This window comes from Oryctolagus cuniculus, chromosome 18, assembly GCF_051225735.1.
Source record: "Oryctolagus cuniculus isolate XC-2025 breed Fujian yellow rabbit chromosome 18, ASM5122573v1, whole genome shotgun sequence".
Classification (NCBI taxonomy): domain Eukaryota; kingdom Metazoa; phylum Chordata; class Mammalia; order Lagomorpha; family Leporidae; genus Oryctolagus; species Oryctolagus cuniculus.
This window is the reverse complement of record NC_142884.1, coordinates 5437091-5461466: the sequence shown is the minus strand read 5'-3', so window position 1 is coordinate 5461466 and position 24376 is coordinate 5437091. Positions and strand designations below refer to the sequence as shown.

The window sequence follows — 24376 nt, the reverse complement described above, 5'->3', positions numbered from 1 at the left end:
GAACACTACACAATCATAATCTACACTGATATCCAGGACCTGACCTCAGCCCTGATAGGAGTCGGGTATCCCCGCTTTCCCATGGTCATCCATCATGAAGGGACCATTTTCAACATCACAGGTCATCAACTCATGGTGAGAACTGTTCATGGGAAAGAGAAAGAGAAAGAGAAAGAGAAAGAGAAAGAGAAAGAGAAAGAGAAAGGAAAGAGAAAAAGCCAGGAGGAAGAGAAGGTTCTGGAATATAGGAGGGAAGTATTTGAAAGAGCTCACCTGACGGTCACAGAAGAAAAGGGAAAACTCGTCCTTTGAAGCGCACTCAGAAGGCAGGAATGTGAGAAGTTATGTTTACAATGGCAAAATGCCAGGCACAAGAGGAAGAAAAGAGGGCGCAGCCTCTGACCTGGGCCACAGGGACCTGACATGCGGCCCTTTCTTCTGTCTCCAGTTCTCTCTGCCAAGATGCCCTCCAGCTGTCCCGCTGCCTTTAATGGTGTCAGCACACCCACAGGCAGAAGGATTCTGAAGGGGAACAAAGGCCACCCTCCCTGTGCCTTGGCGCTGTAGAGATTCAGGAACAGGTGCTCCCACACCGAGAACAAAATTGTAGTTCCTCCTCTCCTGCCTGCAGGTGCCGGCCTCTACTGTAAACAGCGTCTGCCCCCGCATTGGGGATCTGGACGGTGCTGACCCACTCCCAGCCACCCATGCAGGGGGGAGCTCAGTGCCCCGGGGAACTCTTATGCGTGACCCTGAGTAGGACCCAGGCACTGCATGAGGACAGCACCGAGGCTCCCACCCAGGTCAGTGCAGTAGAGGCTGTGGGAGAAGCCGCGGGTGAGCGCTTCTCTCAGACCTGGCCCTGTGATCCCGCTGGGCAGTCTTGGTCCAGAACCACTCGCCTAATGGCTGCCTCTCAAGCCTCCCCTGCACACAAGTGCTGCGGGCCCTGTTCTAGGAAGTTGGGATCCTGCAGGATGGCGGGGCCCTGTCAGTGCCCGCGTGGGGTCGCCTATGCCCATTACCAGCAGCACTGAGCTAGAGAAAGCAGGAGCGACACACCCGAGCCCCTGAGACCCAACTCTCTTCACACACACACACACACACACACACACACACACACAGATTCTTTTCAAGCATTTTCTTTGTGTTTTCCATACTTTGTGAAACGTTTTAAAAATGCGACTAACTGTAATGCTGGATATTTCTGGGGCCCAGTGAGACTTTTCAATACCTTACATGTACTTGGATCACATCAGGAAACCCACGCTCCTGTCCCTCTGCCCCTGCTCTATGGTGGAGTCTTGGATGGCTTCTCTTCTATCTGCGTAGGTGCCTGTGACCTGAACTCACGGCCACGCTCTAGGTAGCACTAGGTCTTGAGGGCTTCTCTCTGTGATTTTAAAACTCTGATAGCCATCCTGAAAACTGCATTATTGCTGACCCGGTCACAGTTACAGGACACAGAAGGCGGCAGCAGTGTCTGAATCAGCCTGGCGCTGGAAGGCAGCGTGTGCACATGCACGAACGCAGTGCTTGCTGAGTGCATACGTGTACTCACAAGTGTGAGAGCTCTGTGCTGGGAACCACACATCCCTAACATGAGGTATGCTCACAACACCTGGGAGTTGGGAACTGAGTGTCCCATAATTCCCATGGGGCTGCAGGTGCTGAGGCCAGCCCTGCTACTTCTGTTCCTCAATTCCCAGTTTAAAAAAAAAAAGTGGGTGGGAGGGATACAGAGTGGCCTTTCGTTGTTGTGTTTGTATTCACTTTTTTGCATCTGGTAGAGCAAGTGGCAGATCTTAAGTGCTAGGGAACAGGGTGCTGGTAGGAATGGCTCTGGAAGCACAGATATTTAATGAGAAAGAGAATTAACACACCAAGCTGTGGGCATTCATGATATTGCCTCTTCCATCCATGAACAAGGGATGTCCTTCATCAGTGTCTGTGTGTCTGGAACTCGGTTTCCAGACAAGCAGATTGGATTCTGACAGTCAGAGAACAATCCAGAATCATTTCTAGATTTATCCCTCCTTTACTCCTGGGGGTGGTGAGACGTACACAACAGCCACTGGCCCATGACGGCAGTAGGGCCACAAAAGGTATCCGCCTTCATGTCCTTGGTGGCAGTGGGACACACTCAGAGACTCTGCCCATTCACATCTGCAGCCACAAACAGCCACAAGCAGCGGCATCTAACCATGGCCCCAGTTGCTTATAAGGGCTTACATGGACAAACCTGGCTCATTGCCAAGCAGTACCAAAGCAGAGTGTGGGCAACTAGCCAATCAGGTGGGCCTGTTGGTTACCATGACACCAGTTGCCATAGAGGCACAGAGACATGGGAGCACAGATATGGCAGAAAGGTGTGTGGAACCCATTGAGCTCCACCCTCAGCCTCTTCTCAACAGTGTGTTACAGCTTTTATTGTACAGATCCTTTATTCTTAAAGTTTTTTTTATTTATTTGAAAGGCAATTACAGAGAGGTAGAGAGAGAGAGAGAGAAGTCTTCCATCTGCTGGTTCACTCCCAAATGACTACAACAGCCAGAGCTGTGCCAATCTGAAGCCAGGATCCAGGAGTTTCTTCCAGGTCTCCCACATGGGTGCAGGGGCCCAGGGCTTGGACCATCTTCTACTGCTTTCCCAGGCCGTAGCAGAGAGCTGGATCAGAGTGGAGCAGCCAGGACTCACACAAACTGGCCCCCCAATAGGATGCTGGCACTTCAGGCAAGGACTTTATCCACTATGCCATCAGCAGAGATCTTTTACTTCTTTTGTTAATTTTATATTTGTGGAGATATTGGAAATGGGATTATTTTCTAGAAGACTTTTTCAGCTAATTTGCTATTGAGGTATAACAACAATGCTGACTTTTGTACAGTGGTTTGTATCCTGCAACTTTGCCCAACTCATCTATTAGTGTAATAGTTTTTTGGGCTGATGCTGTGGCATAGCTGGTAAAGCCACTGCCTACAATACCAGCATCCCATATGTATGCTGGTTCGAGTCCTGGCTGTTCCACTTCTGATCCAGCTCTCTGCTATGCCCTGGGAAAGCAGTAGAAGATGATACACGTCCTTGGGCCCCTGCAACTGCATGGGAGACCTGGAAGAAGCTCCTGGCTTCTGATCCTTGCAGCTCTGGCCGTTTTTGCCAACTAGGGGAGTGAACCAGCAGATGGAGGACCTCTCTCTCTCTGCTTCTCCTTTGCTATGTAACTTGGACTTTCAAATAAAAAGATAAATCTTTTTTTAAAAATAGTTTTTGGTGAAATATCTCATCTGAAAACTGTGACAGTTTGACTTCTTCCTTCCCTGTTGGAATGCCATTTCTTTCTCTTAATTGCTAGAACTCCCAGAAGTGTTGAATATAAGTGGTAAATGTGGGCATCCTTGTCTTCTTACAGATCTTAGAAAACTTAGTTTTTCCTCATTCAGTATGATGTTAGCGGTTGCCTTATTAGATAAGGCCTTCTTTATGTTGAAGTATATTCCTTCTATACTTATTTGTTCAGGGTTATCAGGAAGCAGTGGTACATTTTATCAGATGTCTTTTCTGCACCTATTGAGATGTTCCTATAATTTTTGTCCTTCCTGGTGACTGTTGACGTCATGTATCAGGTTCATGGATGTTGAACCGACCTTACATGGCTGAAGAGAATCCCACTTCACCATAGTGAATAATCTGCTCATGGTTCTGTTGGAGGTGACTTCCTAGAACTTTCTTGAGGTGTTTTGCACTATGCACATGAAGAAGAGAGATGGCCTGTAGCCTTCTACCTTTGTTGTGCTTCTGTCTGGTTTTAGTATCAAGGTAATTCTGGACTCATAGAGTGAATTTGGAACAACACCATCCTCTGCCATTTTTTGAAATAATTAAAGAATTAGTGTTAATTTTTCTTGCAGTGTTTGGTAGAAGTTATCTGGTCTGATGATAGACTTTTTTTACTGATTCAGTCATGCCCCTCGTTAGTCTAGATATTTTCTTAAAGATTTATTTGAAAAAGTTACACAGAGAAAGAGATGCAAAGGCACGGGGTGAGGGGTGGAGGAGGGCGAGGCAGGGAGATGGTCTTACATCCACTGGTTCACCCCCCAGTTGGCCGCAATGGCCAGAGCTGCACCAACCCCAAGACAGGAGCCAGAAGCTTCTTCCAGGTCTCCCACGCGGATGCAGGCGCCCAAGCACTTGGCCTATCTTCTACTGCTTTCCCAGGCCATACAGAGAGCTGGATCAGAAGTGGAGCAGCTGGGACTTCAACAGGCGTGCCCATATGGGATGCTGGCACTGCAGGCGGCGGCCTAACCCGCTGGGCCACTGCACCGGCCCCAGTATTTGATTTCTTATTCAATATTGGTAAGTTCTATGTGGCTAAGAATTGGCCCATCTCTCCTAGGTTATCAAACTTGTTCCCCCGTAATCGTTGACAATCATCTATAGCAATCCTTCTCTGAAGACCGCGAGAGGGAGAGAGAGAGGGCCTTCCGCCCCTGGGTCACTCCCCGGGCAGCTCCTTGACTGGAGTCTATGGGGCATCGTCTTCAGCACGGTCCGGTTTCCGAGCGGGGAGAAACCAGGGCTCGCGGCATTCGCAGCTCCCCGGCTCTGAAGTACTTTCACCCCGAGCCTACGGGAAATCAGCCCCCTCAGGAACCAGTAAGACGCCTACGCAGCAGAGAACTCGGCAGGCGGCGTCCACCATGCCCCGCAGACGAACGTTTCCCAGAGGCCCCTGGGGATCTGTTAGGGCTGCGTGGAGTTGCATGCTGGGAAAAAGCGCGCGGACTGGGGCGTTGTGTACTCCCTTTCCCAGAGGCCTATGGGGAGTGTGCAGCGTGGCATGCTGGGAGGGTGATTCCTTCTCTCTGGTCCCATCTGGGCGCAATCCGGAGTTCCCCGCTGCCGGGCTCCGGTCCTGTCCTCTCGGGTAAATAGGGTTGGCTGGGCCCCGAGGGGAAGTGTTTACTCCCCCAGAAAGAAGCCAGCTCAGGGTGCTGCTGGCACGACCGTGAGGGAGGGAGCGGGTGACGTGAAGCAAGGCTGGGCCTGGGCCACTACTGTGTCCTGGTGGCTGGGGGAGTGAGGGTGTGGGGTGTGTGTGTGTGTGTGTGTGTGTGAGTGTTGTTCGGCCACCCGCTGCTTTCCCAGGCGCACTAGCAGGGAGCTGGGTCGGAAGTGGAGCAGTCTGACTCCAACAGGTACCTGTAAGGGATGCCAGGGTCTCGGCGGACAGGTGTGTGTGATTGAATGTGCCCTGGACCCCGTGGCAGACACAGGTGTGTGTGAGTCGAATGGGGTCATGGGGGCAGGGCTGTGTGAGCATCAGCGGGAGTAACCCAGCTGGCCTCTGTGAGGGTACCTGCTCTGTGCCATCTGCAGGGGTGGCGTGCTGTGAGGCGGGCTACACCTCTGACATGCTGCCAGGGATGGGTGGTAATGCTCTGGGAGTCAGCGCAGACGGGGCCTGTGTCTAAGCTGTGCCTGGGAGAGGTAGTGTTTGGGTGCCGGGCCTATAAAGTGAGCACAGCCATGAGTGTCACCTGTGTGTCCACATCTCTGCCTTCACCTTCCCTCTGTGTGGTTCCTGCTGGGAGCAGTGGGCCCAGGAACATAGCATGAAATGACAGGAAGCGCGCAGAACAGCCAGAAGAAGCCAATTTTAGAGCCCAAAGTGCTTGCCATGCAGGCCACTTGAATGAAGGGAAGGGGTGGCCTGGGGAGTAGGGTTTCCTGTGTGTGGGTAGCGATGATCAGTTTAGTGGGGGGGGGAACACCTACAGGTTTATATTTCAGGGGTCTTTCCCATCCAGTGCCCCCTTCACTGGGTTCAGCTATGGCCTGGGGCAGGTGTTCCTCGGAGGGTGTTTTCTGTAGCCTGTATCCAGAAAGCATTAGCGTCTCATTCTCTTTCCCCCAGAGCAGCTGTCCTACACCTAAAGAAGTGTCCTGAAGAGGAACAGAAATTGTAACACATCTTCACATCAAGGCTCAGGTAAGTCCCCGTCATGCTCATTCAGTTACTGTGTTTGTGCCACTTAGAACTGGCTGCTTTCCCTGACCGCCAACATCCTTCCTGATAGCCACTCAGCCCACTAAACCTCCCAGAGTGGTGCCACAACAGGGCGGCGTCACTCAGTGGCCTCCCCACAGCAACCCTCTCCAGCCAGCATTTGCCTGACAAATGGTTCAGAACCTTCCTGTGTACTCTGCTTTTCTAAAAGTCTTACAGTGTAGAAAAATCCCTCCTGGAGGTACACACTGGACTGTGGGGTGGTAAGGAGAGCGTTCATTTTTAGGTGCAGTTAAGCACCAGGTGGGTTTGATCTTTTCCATGGACCTGATTTTCACAGGTCTGCAGGAATGAAAATGATGGGTTTGGGGTTTTGTTTTCTTTTGTTTTGTTTTCTAATTTTGACAGAGTTAGACAATGAGAGAGAGACAAAGAGAAAGGTCTTCCTTCCGTTGGTTCAGCCCCCAAATGGCCACCATGCCAGAGCTACGCTAATCTGAAGCCAGGAGCCAGGTGCTTCCTCCTGGTCTCCCATGCAGGTGCAGGGGCCCAAGCACTTGAGCCACCCTCCACTGCTTTCTTGGGACACAGCAGAGAGCTGGACCAGAGAGGAGCAACCGGAACGAGAACCCGGTGTCCAGATGGGATTCCGGTGCCACAGGCAGAGGATTAACCAAGAGAGCCACGGTGCTAGCCCTTTTTTTTTTTTTCTTTACATGTCAAAGGTATCAGTTTTATGGGACTTTTTAAGAGTGGGAACTTTAAAAGTCCAGGATTTTCCCCCTCCCATATCAATAAACTGAAATTTGTTGTTTTAACTAGATTTTCTTGAGTGTTACTGCCTCACATTTTCTCAGTGGATTTATGTGAACTGTGAGAAGCAATAGGGATTCATATCAAGTATTACTTCTTGATCTCGAACAAGAATAGGCAGTTTTTCCTGTAATGGATCAGGTACTAAATGTTTCATGCTTTGTACACCACCCAGGGTTGCACATCCTTTTTTTGTTTTTGTTCTTAATAATTTCCATAACACTTTCAGAAAAGTTACAATATGGAGAATTCCCAGATATTAGTTTGAGACACGTGTGACAATTAGTGAACCAGTGTTAATGAAATCCACTCTTGTGCTGTTTCCCTTAGTCCTTACCCAGTTTTCTTGGTGTGCCCCAGGGAACTCTCCAGGATACATTAGTTTGCTGACAAGTCTCTTTAGATTCCTCATGGCAGTTCTTCAGGCTCTCCTTGTTTTCAGTGATCTTGTGACAGTTGGAGAGGTGAAATATTTTGTTGGATGACCCTCTGTAGGAATGTGTCTGATATTTTTCTCGGGACTAGATTGGGTCTGCAAGGTTTGGGTGACCACAATCTGAGGTGAATTAGCATGTTTATCACAGGATACCAAGGATGCATACCGTCATGGAATATGATTTTTGAGATTTTTGATCAGCTCACTGAAGTAATATTTCTCAGTCGTCTGCACTCTAAAATTGCACCTGTTTCTGCCTTTCCATGTGGTATTGTTGGGTTGGAAGTAACTGCCCCAGCTCACACTTAAGAGTTGGGAACTTCCTTCTGTCCTCCTCCTTTCTTGTTGTGCATTTTTGTTTCTTGGTGCAGTGGGGAAGAAGCCTCTGGGACATCCATGTCCCATATCACACTGCCTGGGCTGGAGTCCTGGCTCTGCTCCTGGTTCCAGATTCCTACTGATTCTCACCTTGGAAAGCTCAGGTGATGTCTCAGGTAGGTGGGTCCCTGCTACCCACATGGGAGACCCAGATGGAGTTCCTGACTTCAGCTTCTCCTAGCCCTAGCATTTGGGGAATGAATATTTCTCTCTGCCTTTCAAATAAGTAAATAAATATTTTTTGTTTAAGAAACTCTTGGGGGAAGGGCACTGTGGTAGAGTGGATAAAGCCACTGCTTGTGGCACCAGCATCCCATATGGGCACCAGTTCAAGTTCCGGCTGCTCCATTTCCAATCCAGCTCCCTGCTAATGTGCTGATGTGCCTGGGAAAGCAGCAGAAGATGGCCCAAGTCCTTGGGCCCCTGCACCCATGTGGGAGACCCAGAGGAATCTCCTGGCTTTAGACAGGCCGAGCCCCAGCCATCATGGCCATTTGAGGAGTGAACCAGCTGTTGGAAGATCTCTCTTTCTGTCTCTCACTCTCTCTGAATCTAAAAGCCATTTTCTTCCCCCACGCATAAATACAACACAATGAAATATACCTGACTTGGCATTCCTAATCACAACCCTGCTTCCAGTGTCCAGACAAACAGCCCAGTTCCCTACCTTACATGTGAATTTGGCTCTCAGTGGAATGTGAAATGTCTTGCCTTTTTCCTCAGTTCTTCTCCATCGGAACACCTCTCTTAAGTTTCAGGTAAGAAGAAGGAGGGCTAGTCTGCTGAGTACTGAAGGGAGTAACAGGGGGGATCTGGGTCACCTGCCCCAGATGTAACTGGAAGCTCAGCTTGTAGACCATGCAGTTTGATTTGAGGGGCCTCCCTTTATGAGCTCATAGATGGGTGTGCCCTGCTCCCATTGGCAGAAAAGGTTCCTCCACCTTCCACTCACTAGAGCCTCAGCTGGCTTTGCATAAGAAATGTTCACGGAGTTGTGGCTGTGTTCGGTACTTACAAGGAAATTAGATTTAAGAAATGCACTCCAGAACAACTGTTCAAGTGCCTGTTTCATTCCATGTTCCCATTGTTGGCATGAGAGCAGCAGCTCTTCCTTGACACTGTAACAGCTGGATTTCACTCGAAATAAAGGTGTAGGTCACCCTTGCCCATGAGTAGAGCTGACACATGTGCAAGTCAGCCTTGCCTACAATTACAGCCAGCACACATGCAAGTCAGTTTTGCCTACACTTACAACTGATCACACATGTTAAGGCAGCCCTATCTATGATTGTAACTGATCACATGTTATTTTTTTAATCAAAGTGAAACCAGCCATGAACTAAAAATTATTTATTGTAAATATAGTTTTCCAGTACTGATTTGTGTTCTTTAAATCTTTAATAGGGAAGTTGTAAACATCCACCTACATACAGAATTTCTGTTTTTTAGATCCATTTATTTATTTGAAAGAGTTACACAGAGAGAGAAGGAGGGGCATGGGGAGGAAGGGATGTTCCATCTGCTGGTTTACTCCTCAATTGGCCACAATGGCCAGAGCTGTGCTGATCCAAAGCCAGGAACTAGGAGCCTCCTCTGGGTCTCCCACAGAAATACAGAGGCCCAAGGACCTGGGCCATCCTCCACTGCCCTCCCAGGCCACAGCAGAGAGATGGATTGGAAGCGCAGCAGCTGGATGCTGGTGTTGCATGGGAGGTTTCCTACTATGCTATAGAGCCAGCCCCTCTGTGAACTTTTTAAGGAGTGTTCATGTGCATGGATTTCAAAGTGTTTTACCAAAATAAATTTATCTTTTCATTCAGTTTCTCATGAACTTTTTAGAGTATACCTGTATGTATTCCATGAAATTTACTGCATTGAAGAAATTGAAATAGAAAGTTTTGGGCTGTTGTTAAAAAACATATAATATATCTGTGAAATAGACTCACCGTGTAGAGCTATTTCAGGTTCATTGATCAGCAGTTCAAGAGATTTCCCATACACCCTTGCATAGGCATAGCCTTCTCCATGATCAAATTCTCATTTCAGAGAATACCTTTTGAAGAGGCAAAAACAAGATATGTGACATGTTTCCTAGAAAACCCATAATGGTTATGTTAAGTTTGCTTTAAATGTTCATTACCTAAATTGTGTAAGAAAATAGCCTTACCATAATCATAGGCTACTGGTGTTTTCAGGATTCAAACAATTACTGTCTTTCTTGCTTGCATCAAGTGTCCACAGTTTGATGAAACCTTCTGTTCTGGTGATTATCACCCAAAAACACCTTCTACACAGGACTAGAAGATTCCTGTAGACTCTTCCTGCTCTTTATTACACACATAAAGAGAGTACAGAACCTTCTCTAGCTATCCATGGAGAACAGTGGTAACCATTCCATACTGTAGAATTTGGTGAGTGGTATTAGCTTTTCTTGTAAAATCAAAAGGAAGCCAGGATCTACCTCTCAAACATCAGACCCCATACTTTGATTTCTCAGTGCCTCTTTTATATCTTCTCACTTCTATTGATATTGTTTCTGTTGGTAATTCCTATCCTGAGTGGAAGCCATACTGTTAAATTTATTTTCCTACAACATTTCTGAATCAGTTGGCATCAAATTGTGTATGAGATGAAATTCATGGAACACAGCTATACAAATAAATCCAGTGGTTTCTAACTAAATTGTTAGCATCATTTTCTATCTTTTCTTGTATATCTTCAAAAAGCCTGCTCACTTACTCTGTCTCATCTTGTTTCTCACCTGCTAAGTTACAGTGTAGCTCAATGGTCTACAGATTAGGAAGCTGCACTTTTTTTTATAAAAATGACTTCTGATGGATCCAGAAATGCAGTGAGACTCCCATCCTTTGCTGCCAGTGCCTCGTGTGTCAGATCTCCACTTTCCCTTCTAACCCCATTGCACTATTGCAATGACTGTCTAAAAAGCCTTTTCAAACACATCAAAGTTGCCTTTGGAGAAGCTAACTAGAAACTTCTACTGGTTGCAGTAGTAATTGGCAGCTGGGAAAAAACTTTCATAATCAGTCTCCAGTCCCAACTCTACACTCTAATTGCTGCTCCAAGTGGATAATAATTTATGTTCTGTCTGTGGGGAGGTGAGGTCATGGAATCACAAACCCATATCTCAGGATCTGACAGCCTTCCCTCTGCACTTGTACTGTCTGCTGGACCCTCTCACTGAGCGCATCGTGATGCCACTGGGAAGAAGCTGGATGAGTTCTATTTTGATTTGAGAGGCAGAGTCATGAAGCAGAGTATGTCAGAAGAAAGGAAGGACCTTCCTGGGTGTCTATGTATGAACCGCGTCCAAAGTCAAGGCCTCACAGGGAGGCAGAATAATTCCTGAGGTATGAGCTTAGCTATGAAAGAATTAATTGGAATTCTAGGTAATTCCTAAAGCAATTTGGTGTAATAATCAATGGCAGTGACTATTGGCATTTGATATAAGTGATAATGAAATCTGACTTTAAGGTACTTCAGGACTGTTCCAAGAACTTTTTGGAGTACATGTATAGTTCCAGGATCATCTTCTATTGAACCAGCTTTACAGAATCATGGTACAAATTTTAGGATGCCTAGCAGTGTGCCTGTAATACCTCCATGTATATAAATAAAGATGGGATTAATCAACATGATTGGTATTTTCCTGTGTACTGAATGACAGTTGTTGGGAATGTGTTCTCTAACTTTGGTGTATGATACCGCTAATGAAGACAGTGATTATGTTTATACTGAAGACATCTGTGGTCTATGGATTATGTTTGATTATTTCCTCTCTTTATGTTGGGGAACTGGCATTTAAAGAAAATAAATTGTATAACTATGGGTTTCACAAAGCTATGTCATGCAATATTGTTTCCCATCCCATAATTTATGGAATGGTCTGGACTAATAGTTATTATCATAGGTGTCCTTGTATTTGTATTTTTAGCATGAAAGCAGGTTAAACTCTCCCTCTTCCTGTGGAGGCCTTCTTCCTTTCATTACTCCAACCAGATGTGGGGCAGGCTTCTGGGGTCTGCACGGCTCTCAGTGCACCTCCATGATGAAACTCTCTCATCTTCCAGTCCTCATTGATTTTGGCCTATTTGCTGACCTGCAGACATAAATAGGGACTTGTTAACAACCAATAGCATCAAATGAAGTATTCCCCAATCCAAAATAAGATAACAAGTTATGAAAATAAAAACAAATGTGTGAGGATACTTCAGAGAAGTTAGTGGGAAGTGGAATTAAAAGGTAAGTTTATTTTAGTCCAAAACATCTTTTTAAAATTCATGCATATGAAGGGTTCTTCAAAAAGATCATGGAGATGCATATTATGGAAAACACGATGCATGGATTTTGAAATCTCTGCACTATAATAAGCTTATCTTTTAATTAAAATTTTCCAAGGACTTTTTTAAAGTTCCCTCATATATCTAGGCTCTTTGGGGACAACCGCTAACCAGCTTATCACCCATGTGGTGGTTTCATGTCTTCAGTGCAGTCCAGGCAGTTTCAAGTCCTCACCTGTTCAAGTCCCCCAGCCTGTTTATGAATTCACACAAAACACTGACCTTCTCCTTCTCTGAGTTCCCTCCTTCTTTATAATGTAAGTAATAGCAGAGAGTGCCTCACATGTTTGTGGAAAGCAAAGACGGTGCCAGTGTGTGCTCTTCACTGCAGTGATTCATATACTGTAAGTCTTGTCTGCAGGTTACACCCTAATCTCTTGGAAATCCTTTTTTTTTTTTTTACTTAAGGAAGATAAACTTCATGCATCTCATATATACAAATTTAGAAAAATAGTGATTCTTCCCACACTTCCTCCCTCCAGACAATACTCCTACCCTTCTTCCTCCTCCTTCTCTCATTCCTATTCTTATTTTTCACAAGATCTATTTTAAGTTAACTTTGAACTCATAAAATTAACCCTACTCTAAGTGGAGAGTTCAACAAATAGTATGAAGAAAAAACAAAAAAAGCAAACAAAAAAGCATTGTTCCTCAACAGTCAAGACAAGGGCTGTTCAAAATCATCACGTCACAGAGTGTCAACTTCACACCTATAGATTACCTTTTAGGTACTCTATTAGTTACCACAGATCAGAGGGAACATAAGGTATTTGTTTTTGGAGGACCGGCTTATTTTCCTAAGTGCAATGGTTTCCAGTTGTATCTATTTTGTTGTGAAAGAGAGGATTTCATTTTGGGGGGCGGGGGCAGATCACTTAATAAAAGAAGAAGAGCTCTCAGGATTTCTCAGTGGCTGAATCACAGTTCCTGGAGAAGGTTGGTGTTCAGCTGGTGCTGTACATGCATCTCACTCTTGGTCTTCTCATGCAGGTACCTGGTGTGAAGATACATGTCAGTCACCAGGAGCTAGCAGAATGGCTTCCTGGGAGGTGGCCACAGGAACGCTCTTCTTAGCTCAGGTCATATGTGGGATTCTGGGGAACTTCTCTCTTCTTTCCCATCATGTCTTCCTTTCCTTGACTGGATTCAAGGCAAGATGCACAGATTTGATTCTGAGGCACCTCCTTGTGGCGAACTGCTTGGTCATTCTCTCCTATGGAGTGCCACAGGCAGTGACAGCTTTAAGGTGGAAATTTCTCCCCAGCGATGCTGAGTGCAACCTTCTTTTCTATGTACAAAGAGTGTCCAGAGCCGTGTTCATTGAAAGCACCTGCTTCTTGAGTATCTTCCAGGCCATCACCATCAGCCCCAGGAACTCTAGGTGGGCAGAGCTTAAAGTCAAAGCTCCCAGGTACATAGGCCTCTCCTCCATGCTGTGCTGGATCCTGAACATGTTAATAAACACCATTATCCCCATCTATGTGACAAGTAAGTGGATCAACACAAGCATCACAAAGAGAAAAGACTATGGGTACTGTAACGCTGTCTTCCAAGACACCTTCACAGGCTCGCTCTTCTTGGCACTACTATTGTTGCCTGATGCTGTGTCCTTGGGGCTCATGCTCCTGGCCAGCAGCTACATGGTGTTCATCCTGCACAGACACAAGCAGCAGGTGCAGCACATTCATGGTCCCAGGAATGCTTCCCCCAGGACTTCCCCTGAATCCAGAGCTACTCGGAGCATCCTTGCTCTGGTGAGCACATTTGTATTTTTTTACACGGTCTCCTCCACTTTCCAAGTGTATTTGGCTCTTCTTAGTAAACCCAGTCGATTGACAGTGAACATCTCTGCATTATTTGCTGGCTGTTTCCCAACTCTTAGCCCCTATCTTCTCATGAGCTGTGACTCCAGGGTATCCAGGCTCTGCTTTGCCTGGATAAGGAATACAAAATCCCCCAACATTATCAGAAACATGTACCTTGTATTTGCTTTATAATACTTGTTGTACAATAGTATAGGCACAGTTATTTGGTAGCCATATTACAAGACCCTATATGCATGCTTACACACATGTGTGTATGTATATAGGGTGTAATACACACTATTAGATTACATTTGTTATCAAGCAATCATAGTAGGATAATATATACTTAGAAATATAAAAATATTAGTCACAATAATAAACTGCTTTAAATCTACAGCCTCTTTTATTTGATATTTATACAGTCATTAATTAATTGGTTAAGCCACGTGAAATTTATTTTTCATTTTTCTACTTTAAGCCTTATATTTTAGGTATATATTTATAACTAAGTATAGTCAAACAATGTTTAACAGGAATAGTCTCCTTTTTTTAAAATAATACCTGATATAATTGAGATTGGATTTCTCTAGTTACTGGGTGCACCTCTTGCCATTTGTTCAGTATTCTTGTTCTTTCTGCCTCAACTTTTTCTTTTTTAAAAACTTATTTACCTATTTGACAGGCAGAGTTACAGAGAGAGGGATCTTCCATGCACTCCCAATGGCTGCAACAGCTAGGGCTGGACCAGTCCATAGCCAGGAGATTGGAACTCCATCCGGGTCTCCCACGTGGGTGCAGGGGCCCAAGCATTTGGACCATCTTCTGCTGCTTTCCCAAGCACCTTACTCAGGAACTGGATAGGAAGTGGAGCAGCTGGGACTCAAACCAGTGCTCACATGAGATGTCAGCATTGAATATGGTGGCATAACCCTGCTGAGCCACAATGCTGGCCCTGACATAGGACCTTGATTGGAAGTTAAAATGGTCAGTTTTGGGGCCAGCGCTGTGGCTTAGTAGAGAAAGCTGCCTGCTGCAGTGCTGGCATCCCATCTGGGCACTGGATCAAGTCCTGGCTGCTCCACTTCCAATCCAGCTCTCTGCTATGGCCTGGGAAAGCAGAGGAAGATGGCTCAAGTTCTTGGGTCCCTGCCACCCACATGGGAATACCCGGAGGAATCTCCTGGCTCCTGGCTTCAAATTGGTTCAGCTCCAGACATTACAGCCATCTGAGGAGTGAACAAGTGAATGAAGACCTCTCTCTCTCTCTCGCTCTCACTCTCGCTCTCTCTCTCTCTGCATCTCCTTCTCTGTGTAATTCTGAGGTTCAAATAAATAAATAAATCTTTTTAAAAATGAATAAAATGATGATGAAATCAGATCAGACCTATTGTCATGTTTAATCCCAGTGAGAGTCAAGTTGGGAATTGATAATTTCTTTTTTTTTTTTTTTTTACAGAAGATCAGTTTAGTGTACATTAAGTAAAGATTTCAATCATTTGCACCCCCATAGAAACACAAAGTGAAATATACTGTTTGAGTATTATTTTTCACTTTATGTTTCTGTGTGGGGACAAATTGTTGAAATCCTTACTTAAGGTATACTAAGCTGATCTTCTGTATATTAAGATAATCGAAAATGAATCTTGATGTGAATGGAAGGGGAGAGGGAGTGGGAAGGGGGAGGGTTGTGGGTGGGAGGGACGGTATGGGGGGGAAAGCCATTGTAACCCATGAGTCGTACTTTGGAAATTTATATTCATTTAATAAAAGATAAAAAAAATGAATAAAAAAACAAAATGGTCAGTTTTCTCTCTGAACTAATGAGATTATGAACTTATGATATTATGTTTATTATTTTCCTAAATATGCTTCTGACTGTTGGAAATTTGATCATAAAGGCATCCCTCTATTTTGTTAACTCTTTGTATTTTATTATTGTCACCACAGTTTTACTTATATTTCAGGATGGCTCGTAAAAGGAATTATCACTATTTACATGTGATAGTCAATTTTTTTTTTGGACAGGCAGAGTGGACAGTGAGAGGGACAAAGAGAAAGGTCTTCCTTTTTGTGGTTGGTTCACCCTCCAATGGCCGCCGTGGCCAGCGTGTGGCGGCCGGCGCACCGCGCTGATCCGATGGCAGGAACCAGGTACTTCTCCTGGTCTCCCATGGGGTGCAGGGCCCAAGCACTTGGGCCATCCTCCACTGCAATCCCGGGGCACAGCAGAGAGCTGGCCTGGAAGAGGGGCAACCAGAACAGAATCCGGCACCCCGACCTCGACTAGAACCCGGTGTGCTGGCGCCGCAAGGCAGAGGATTACCCTAGTGAGCCGCGGCACTGGCCTAGTCCTTTTTTTAATGACTTCCTCTATAGAATAAAAGAAGCACCATCATCATAACATAGTGTTTTATGAAATTAGGAATGGATATGCTATATACCTTTTTTAATTAAAGAAAAAGGTTTCAAGATGGCTTTGTGACATAGCAGATACAGCTGCCAACTGCAACATCAGCATTCCATATGGGTGCCAGTTCAGCTCCCAGCTGTTCCACTTCAGATCCACACCCTGCTAATGGCCTCAGAAAAGCAGTGTAAAATGGCCCAAGGATTTGGGCCTTTGCCACCCTGGCTTTTAGCTTTGGGCTGGCCCAGCCCTGATTGTTGTAGCCATCAGGGGTGTACACCAGAGGATGGAAGTTAAGTAATTTTCCAAAGAATGTTGGGATGCATCACCATGGAGTGCCATGTGATATCTGAATTGCATAAAAAGGGGGCTGCATGTCAACGTGATGCAGAATACTCCATCTGGAGAGGAAACTGGCAATGGGCAAGGGATAATTGATGAGAATACTTAATTAGCTTTATTCTGGTATCTTACAAATAAATGTGCTGTGAATTATCTATTGTGTTTCAACATTGCAATATATCCAAAAAAGGATTGGTGATGATTATTTCTTGCAATGTTTTCATGTAAGGAAGAAGGAACATGAAAGGAGGACTTCAGATGTAAAGTACATTGGCCCAAGTGCTGCACCCACATAGGAGACCAGGGAGAAGCTCCTGGCCTCCTGGCTTTGGCCTGCCCCAGCCCTAGCCATTGCAGCCATTTAGGGAATGAACCAGCAGATGGAAGATTCTCTTTCTCTCTCTCTCCCTCTCCCACTCTCTCTTTCTGTCTCTAACTCTGCCTTTCAAATAAATAATCCTTTTAAAAAAAAGGCTCTTCAAAGCATACAAAATAAGGAAATCATTATTTGAAAAGCATACCAACAGACCCTGGGGATGTGATAGGAGCCATGTTTATCTCCATCCCTGAGTGTTGGATACCAAAGAACAACCTCTCCTACCAGACACACCAGGGTGTCTCTGTACCTGGCAGCTCCTGGAATGCAGAAAAGGCCCCTGTCCACTCAGATCTTCCCATATAGAGATCCAGGGAATTGTGCTCCTCGGGAACCTGATGCCCTCCATTCTCAGAAATGCTCACATATTCTGCTACAGTAGTGAGGATGTGTGCTGAGCTTTGGCTCCATACAGCACTGGGTGCTTTCCCATTGACCAGAAGCTGGCTTTGGCCTTCAAAATGGTCCCAAGATCCTTGAACATGCTCTTTGTTTCACGTTTGCCTGAGCATATTATTAAAACCAAATGCACATTCAGATTCACTTCAGAGAGTCTGTGGTTGGATTTAAGAGTCTCAGGGAGCTGTGCTTGCTGTCTCCAGCTTAGTACAGCTGATGGGCAGGTCTGGAGGAACAGCATTTCCTTATAGACAGAATTTATTTTATTTGAGAGACAAAGAGAGAGCTCCCAAAATACCCACAACAGCTGAGGCTGGGCTGAGCTAAAGCCATGAGCTGGGAATCCAATCCTGGTCTCCCACTAGGGTGGCAGAGACCCAACTCTTCAGCTCTCAGCTACTGCCTCCCTAGAGGCATGGTATCAGAGAGCTAGAATCGAGAGTAGAGCCAGGGCTTGAACCCAGACACTCCCACATGGGATGAGTGCCTTCTTGAACCCAGGCACGCCCACAAGGGATGCATGCATCCCAAATAGCATCTTAACTGCTAAGCCAAGTTCCCATTTAGGTTGATTGACTTTTTTCTTTCAAATAGTTTATAAGCACTTAAATATTCAAACTATTGATTAATTCATATTAGCAAACAATCGCTTTCTGGATTAGAAATCTTGCTACTTACATGCCTATGAATTTTCAGGATAAATATACTGTTGAAATTCTATGTCTTCATATATACAAAATGTGGAGAGTGGCAATAAAGTCAAAACTTATTTAGGATAGAATTGACTGAAGGATGTATAAGAACTCCTTAGTGTTGCTAGCTTTGTTAATTTTTTTGCATGTACAGAGAATATTTTATTAGACTTTGACTTTTAATTAACAGAATAAAATAGAAACTGAGTGTGTGATTCAGTTTAGGAATATGTATTTTTCTATAATTCATTACAATTAGATAATCAATATAATACACTACATGTATCCCAACTTAATTGGAAGTCTTCAGTAGGAACAAATTCAACACAGTCCTTTAGATGCAACTTCTTTTAGGTTGACAGCAACACTTTTTTTGTTATATTTTATGTCTTCTAAATTCCAATAAGTCTATCCAAAATCTCAAACATGTGGTTTCAAAGAGAAATTATGATGAACTGGGCATTTTTGTTCACATATATACAATGCAACAATGGACACATTTTTAAAATCAGTTTCATCCATGAAGTAAAGGGGAATGGGTTTGTAATGATGGAGAGCAAACTCTAAAGCCAAGGAACGAAGTGTTTTCTCTCCTGCTGAATGGTTGAAGATCTTCCAACTTTCCTGAGGTGGTGGAACACTGCGCAGGATTCCTTCAGAGAAAGGATCCAAGCTGTCTCTAAGCTCCAGTTCAGCTTCCCCGCCCAAGGTAAGCATCTGGTAATTCTCTTGTATTTGTTACTATATGAAAGTCTGCCATAAATTCATTCAGCCTGTGTTTCCGCAGATCTTCCTTTGCTTGTCTAAAATTATCTTTCATAAGTAACTTTGTCCAATTCTGCTACCCTTTACAAATATAATTCTTCCTTCTTTTTATATTCTGCAATGGTGCCAAGTTTGGTTTCATTTCATGACACTGGGCTACCAAAAGTGAAATCTGACTTGTTATGGAATCTCTATTCCTGATTGCTTCAAAATCTTCTTAGCTCAAAACTGAAACTTCTTCAACAGGATTATCTTTCACAGGATACAATGGTGTTTTTTAAGATTTATTTATTTATTTGAAATTCACAGTTACACAGAGAGAGAAGGAGAGGCAGAGGTGGAGAAAAGTCTTCCATCCACTGGTTCTCTCCCCAGTTCGCCACAATGGCCAGAGCTGCACCAATCCGAAGCCAGGAGCCAGGAGCCAGTAGCTTCTTCCAGTCTCCCACATGGGTGCAGGGGCCCAAGGACTTGAGTGGTCTTCCATTGCCTTCCCAGGCCATAGCAGAGAGCTGGATCAGAAATGGAGCAGGCCGGTGCCACGGCTCACTAGACTAATCCTCTGCCTTGCTGCGCCAGCACACCGGGTTCTAGTCCCGGTTGGGGCACCAGATTCTGTCCCGGTTCCCCCTCTTCCAGGCCAGCTCTCTGCTGAGGCCAGGGAGTGCAGTGGAGGATGGCCCAAGTACTTGGGCCCTGCACCCCATGGGAGACCAGGATAACTACCTGGCTCCTGCCATCGGAACAGAGCGATGCACCAGCCACAGTGCGCCGGCCGCGGCGGCCATTGGAGGGTGAACCAACAGCAAAGGAAGACCTTTCTCTCTGTCTCTCTCTCTCACTGTCCACTTGCCTGTCAAAAAATTTAAAAAAAGAAAAAAAAAAGAAATTGAGCAGGGGCTGGCACTGTGGGGTAGCAGGTTAAGCCACCGCCTGCAACACCAGCATCCCATATGGGTGCCAGTTCAAGTCCCTGCTGCTCCACTTCCAATCCAGCTCTCTGCTATGGCCTGGGAAAGTAGTAGAAGATGGCCCAAGTCCTTGGGTCACTGCACCTGCCCAGCTCCTGGCTTTGGATTGGCACAGCTCTGGCCATTGCAGCCATCTGGAGAGTGAACCAGCAGATGGAACACATCTCTCTCTCTCTCTCTGCCTCTGCCTCTCTGTCACTCTGCCTTTCAAATAAATAAATACTTAAAAAGAAGAAGAAGAAGTAGTAGTGCAGCTAGGATTCAAACCGGTGCCCATATGGGATGCCAGCACTGCAGCTGGCAGCTTTACCAGCTACACCACAGTGCTGGCCCCTGGGCCCTGCCTTCTAAAGGATCCACCACCACCAAATAGTGCCACCCAGGGACCAAGCCTCTAACACATGGACCCTCCCTCGCTCAAACTGAAATCCAAACCAGAGCACCCCTTTCCCTGCTTTTGTTCTCTTCTCTGTCACTCTCTTGCATGCTTTCACCTCTCCAAACACTCCAGCTTTCCCCACATGTACCTCCACCTAAAGTGACAACACTCACTCCCCTGTGTCACATGCTGTGAAGAACACCCTGGGGGTTGTGGCAGTGTTGCAAGGACTACTGATGATGGAGATGACCTCCATTTTCAGGGAGCCAGAGGACTGTGATTAGCACTGGTGTTTTTTTAAGATTTATTTATTTATTTGAATGGCACAGTTACAGAGAGGCAAAGTCAGAGGCGGAGAGAGAGAGAAAGAGAGAGAGAGGAGAGAGGGAGAGAGGCCTTCTATCTGCTAGTTCACTCTCCAATTGGCCTCAATGGCCAGAGCTGGGCCAATCTGAAGCCAGGAGCCTCTTCCAGGGCTCCCACGTGGTTGCAGGGGCCCAAAGACTTGGGCCATCTCTACTGCTTCCCCAGGCCACAGCAGAGAGCTGGAGCATAAGCGGAGCAGCCGGTACTTGAACCGTGCCCACATGGGATGCCGCACTGCAGGCGGTGTATTTACCTGCTATGCCACTGCACTGGCCCCAGCACTGTTTTTTCACACAGGAGCAGCTCATTTGGTTGCATTCATTCATGGTGGGTGAGTGGGATTTGGGAGCCAGAGTGTGACCACATGACTGTCTGTCATTGTATGTTTCTTTTTTTTCTTTTTTTTTTTTTTTTGACAGGCAGAGTTAGAGAGAGAGAAAGGTCATCCTTCCATTGTTTCACCCCAACACACAAATGGCAGCTAGAGCCGGCACACTTGCGAACCTGAAGCCAGGAGCCAGGTGCTTATCCTGGTCTCCCATGTGGGTGAAGCACCCAAGGACCTAGGCCATCCTCCACTGCCTTCCCTGGCCACAGCAGAGAGCTGGACTGGAAGAGGAGCAACTGGGACAGAATCCAGTGCCCCAACCAGGACTAGAACCCAAGGTACCAGCACCGCAGGTGGAGGAATAGCCTAGTGAGCCACAGCGCTGGACCATTGCATGTTTCAATATGTATGTGTACTTGGTGTGGGCATGAATGTAAGCGTGTGACTGAAAATGTGTGAGTTTGTGGGTGGCTGCGTGTGGTGAGAGGGGGGTGAATGTGATTGTACATTGGAGTGTGTGAGTGTCCGTGCCTGTGTGTCCTTCCCCTGTAACTTTGCGGGTGTAGGCTGTCTGTGTGTGTACACCAGATGAGTTACTCAGGTTTACAGCTCAAGCCCCTGGGCTGCATTACAGCTCAAGGTTTATGGCTTGGTTCTAAATGCAAACTCTTGACTTGTACTTATATTTAATGTTTAACTATTAAGTCCAGGGCCAGTGCTGTGGCACAGCAGGTTAACACCCTGGCCTGAAGCACCAGCATCTCATATGGGCACCGGTTCAAGTCGCGGCTGCTCCACTTCTGATCCAGCTCTCTGCTATACCCTGGGAAAGCAGTAGAAGATGGCCCAAGTCCTTGGGCCCCTGAACCAGCGTGGGAGACCCGGAGGAGGCTCCTGGCTCCTGGCTTCGGATCAGTACAGATCCGGCCATTGAGGCCAATTGGGGAGTGAACCAGTGGCTGGAAGACCTTTTTTTCTCTCTCTCTGCCTCTCCTCTCTCTGTATAACTCTGCCTTTCAAATAAGCAAATATATCTTAAAAAAACTATTAATTACAAAATTAATAAAGGTTTATTCCAGAAAGTTCAGCAAAAACTAAAGTGTGAAAACTGTGCAAATGATTTAATTCTCCTGAACTGAGAGAGTTGAGCAGGAGCCTGTGATAACTAGAGAACGGTGGGATCTGCTTATGAGCCTTCACATCCTGGCGCTTGTGAGAGGTTCGTTTACAACCCTCTGTCTGTCATCTGCAGACGTGTTCCTTCCAAAATTGCATTCAGTTCATCCTGGTCATGGAGCACATTTAGTGTTTGCCTCCCACCCGCACCAGGCTGACCCATCTTCCTGTGTCCCACTTTGTGTTACTCTTTTGTCCCCTGACCTTCATTATTCCAATGCTTAGCCAAAAGTATTGATGGTCTGCTGATCATGTCCCACAAGTAGTATCATATAGTATGTAGTAGTATCAAATAAATGCTATCTCCTAGGACATAAAACACAACATCCACAACCTAGCCTTCAAAGCCACAACAATTAAAACCTATTTACCTTCCTTTCTTCTAGCTTCATTCCAGGCCTCTCCCATTCTAACCCAGAGCTATCCCCACTCACTACAAAGTGTTTATTGAAGCATCTCACATGCTGCCGTGTTTAATGGATTTAACCCTATAATTAAATGACCAATGAAATCTAGGAAACAAAAGCACATACTCAAAGAAATTTCCAGTATCTGCACTGTTTCAGAGCAAAGCATTTTATTATTGGACAACGAACCCACATAATGTGACCACTACTAAAATAGAGTTGTATGAATATGAATACTCACAAGGTATTACAACAATTTCAGGTCCTGTTGCTATCATTCACTGAAGAAGCTGGATCTCATCTCTGTCTCTTCACAGCTTTCTCTGCCCTGAGACCAGCTCACAGCCATGTTTCAGAGTCTTTGATGCACAGGTGTACCACGTCTTGACCCCAACAAAAATCAGATGTTTTATATTCTCCTGAATTGAGAGAATTGTCTCTTTCTTCCAGTGCACACACAGCATTTGTGACTCAAGAATAAAGGGAATGGCAGTTGGAAGGCAAGCATTAACTAAGGCCGAGGTGTTCAACTAAGGCCACCAGCGGTCTCATCCAAAACATGAAAATAAATAAAGATGATGGAAGAAAAGGAACCCAAGCATACAAATGTGCTCACTAGGATTCTTTGGGGAGCTGTGATCTCGGGCAGCATCTTGGCAAGATGTTGCTCTTATGAATGTGTTGGACCCTCTTCCTGTGCAGTGCAGAATGAAAACCGTGGAGCCACTGGCCCAGAGCATAAGCAGAAACCACAAGACATCATGGCAGGTTGACAAAATTCCAATTGCTGTGTCTGTCTTGGTCACCTGGGGCAGCAGAACAGTATCCAAAATGTATAGTTTTTGTCATATTCTCAATTCTCAATTTCTCACTCATAAGTTTAGGAATCTGTGATATTTATCAGTGTGTGCAAGACCCAGCACAGGACACTGGGAAGGCTAATAACCTTTGGAGCTTTGGCTTTGATTCTGCCCATCTGGAGTTCATGGGGCTGATGGTATGGCCTGGAAGACACTCAAGAGGCAGGTGGTGCTGATGGAGATGACCCTGGCCACTCTGTGCTCATAGACACCACCTGCATTGAAGATCACTGAGGCAATGCTTCAGCCCGAGAGCTGCCATGGTCTCTGGGATTCCTCTGGAGAGAATGACCAGGAGTTGGCCACAGCTAGGTGCCTGAGAATCAAACCTGTGCACAGTGGCTTACATCCTGTGAAGGAACTGAAACGATGGCCACCCAGAAATGAGGAATCCCATAGGATTCCCAGGAAAATCTGGAAGAGAAGATGTTCCAACTGTTGCCTCTATGTTGTCCTCTCTTTTTTCCCAGGGGTCTGACTATAACATTCAAAGCAGAGGGTTCTGCATGGAGACGTGGGCTGGGAGCTACTTCTTATGAAAATAATCCAGGATTCATGGCTAAACCATTCTCTTCACAGAGAATTTCTTTCTGACATATATTCTTTCTTCAGAATATTTCCAAACTTGGCTGTGTTGCTTTACACAGGATTTGAAATGCGTAGCTCAGAGTGACTAATGCTTACCTAGTCTCTCTAGTTTAACAGTCATAAGACCACACAGGGGGCAGTGCTATGGCATGTTAGGCAGGTTAAGCCACTGCCTGCAGTGCTAGCATACCATATGGGTGCACATCCAAGTCCTGGCTGCCCCACTTCCAATCCAGCTCCCTGCTTACCCACCTGGGAAAGCACTGGAAGATGGCCAAAGCACAAGGGCCCCTGCAACTCATGCAGGAGACCTGGAAGAAGCTCTGGGCTCCCGTCATCAGCCTGGCCCAGTATGGGTGTTGGAGCCATCTGGGGAGTAAACCAGTGGATGGAAGATCAATCTCAATCCCTCTCTCTCAGTCTTTCTGCCTCTCTCTCATCTCCCTCTCTCTGTGTAACTCTTCCAAATAAGTCTTTTAAAAACACCATGTATTATGACCTAGTTATATTTTCC

At 45.8% G+C, this 24376-nt stretch overlaps 1 protein-coding gene, 1 long non-coding RNA gene and 1 pseudogene across 7 annotated transcripts; 2 read left to right on the top strand and 1 right to left on the bottom strand.

The window, feature by feature from the left end:
• The first annotated feature begins 4136 nt into the window (after nt 1–4136).
• Nucleotides 4137–18738, top strand: LOC149120733 (uncharacterized). Of its 6 annotated transcripts, XR_016224544.1 has the most exons (5): nt 4137–4662; nt 5155–5282; nt 5924–5998; nt 8283–8401; nt 9252–9423. It is a non-coding gene; the product is annotated as an uncharacterized LOC149120733 (long non-coding RNA). The 6 variants fall into 6 exon arrangements; XR_016224548.1 differs by lacking the exons at nt 8283–8401; nt 9252–9423 and adding an exon at nt 18652–18738 and having other exon boundaries at nt 4157–4662; XR_016224547.1 differs by lacking the exons at nt 8283–8401; nt 9252–9423 and adding an exon at nt 7637–7759 and having other exon boundaries at nt 4158–4662.
• ORYCUNV1R1560 (vomeronasal 1 receptor oryCunV1R1560) lies at nt 13036–13998 on the top strand. Its single transcript, NM_001167247.1, has one exon. The coding sequence runs from the start codon at nt 13036–13038 to the stop codon at nt 13996–13998; it is 963 nt and encodes a 320-aa protein (NP_001160719.1).
• Nucleotides 18739–22725: 3987 nt separating the features above from the next.
• ORYCUNV1R-PS1526 (vomeronasal 1 receptor oryCunV1R-ps1526 pseudogene) lies at nt 22726–23700 on the bottom strand (annotated as a pseudogene).
• Nucleotides 23701–24376: the final 676 nt, after the last annotated feature.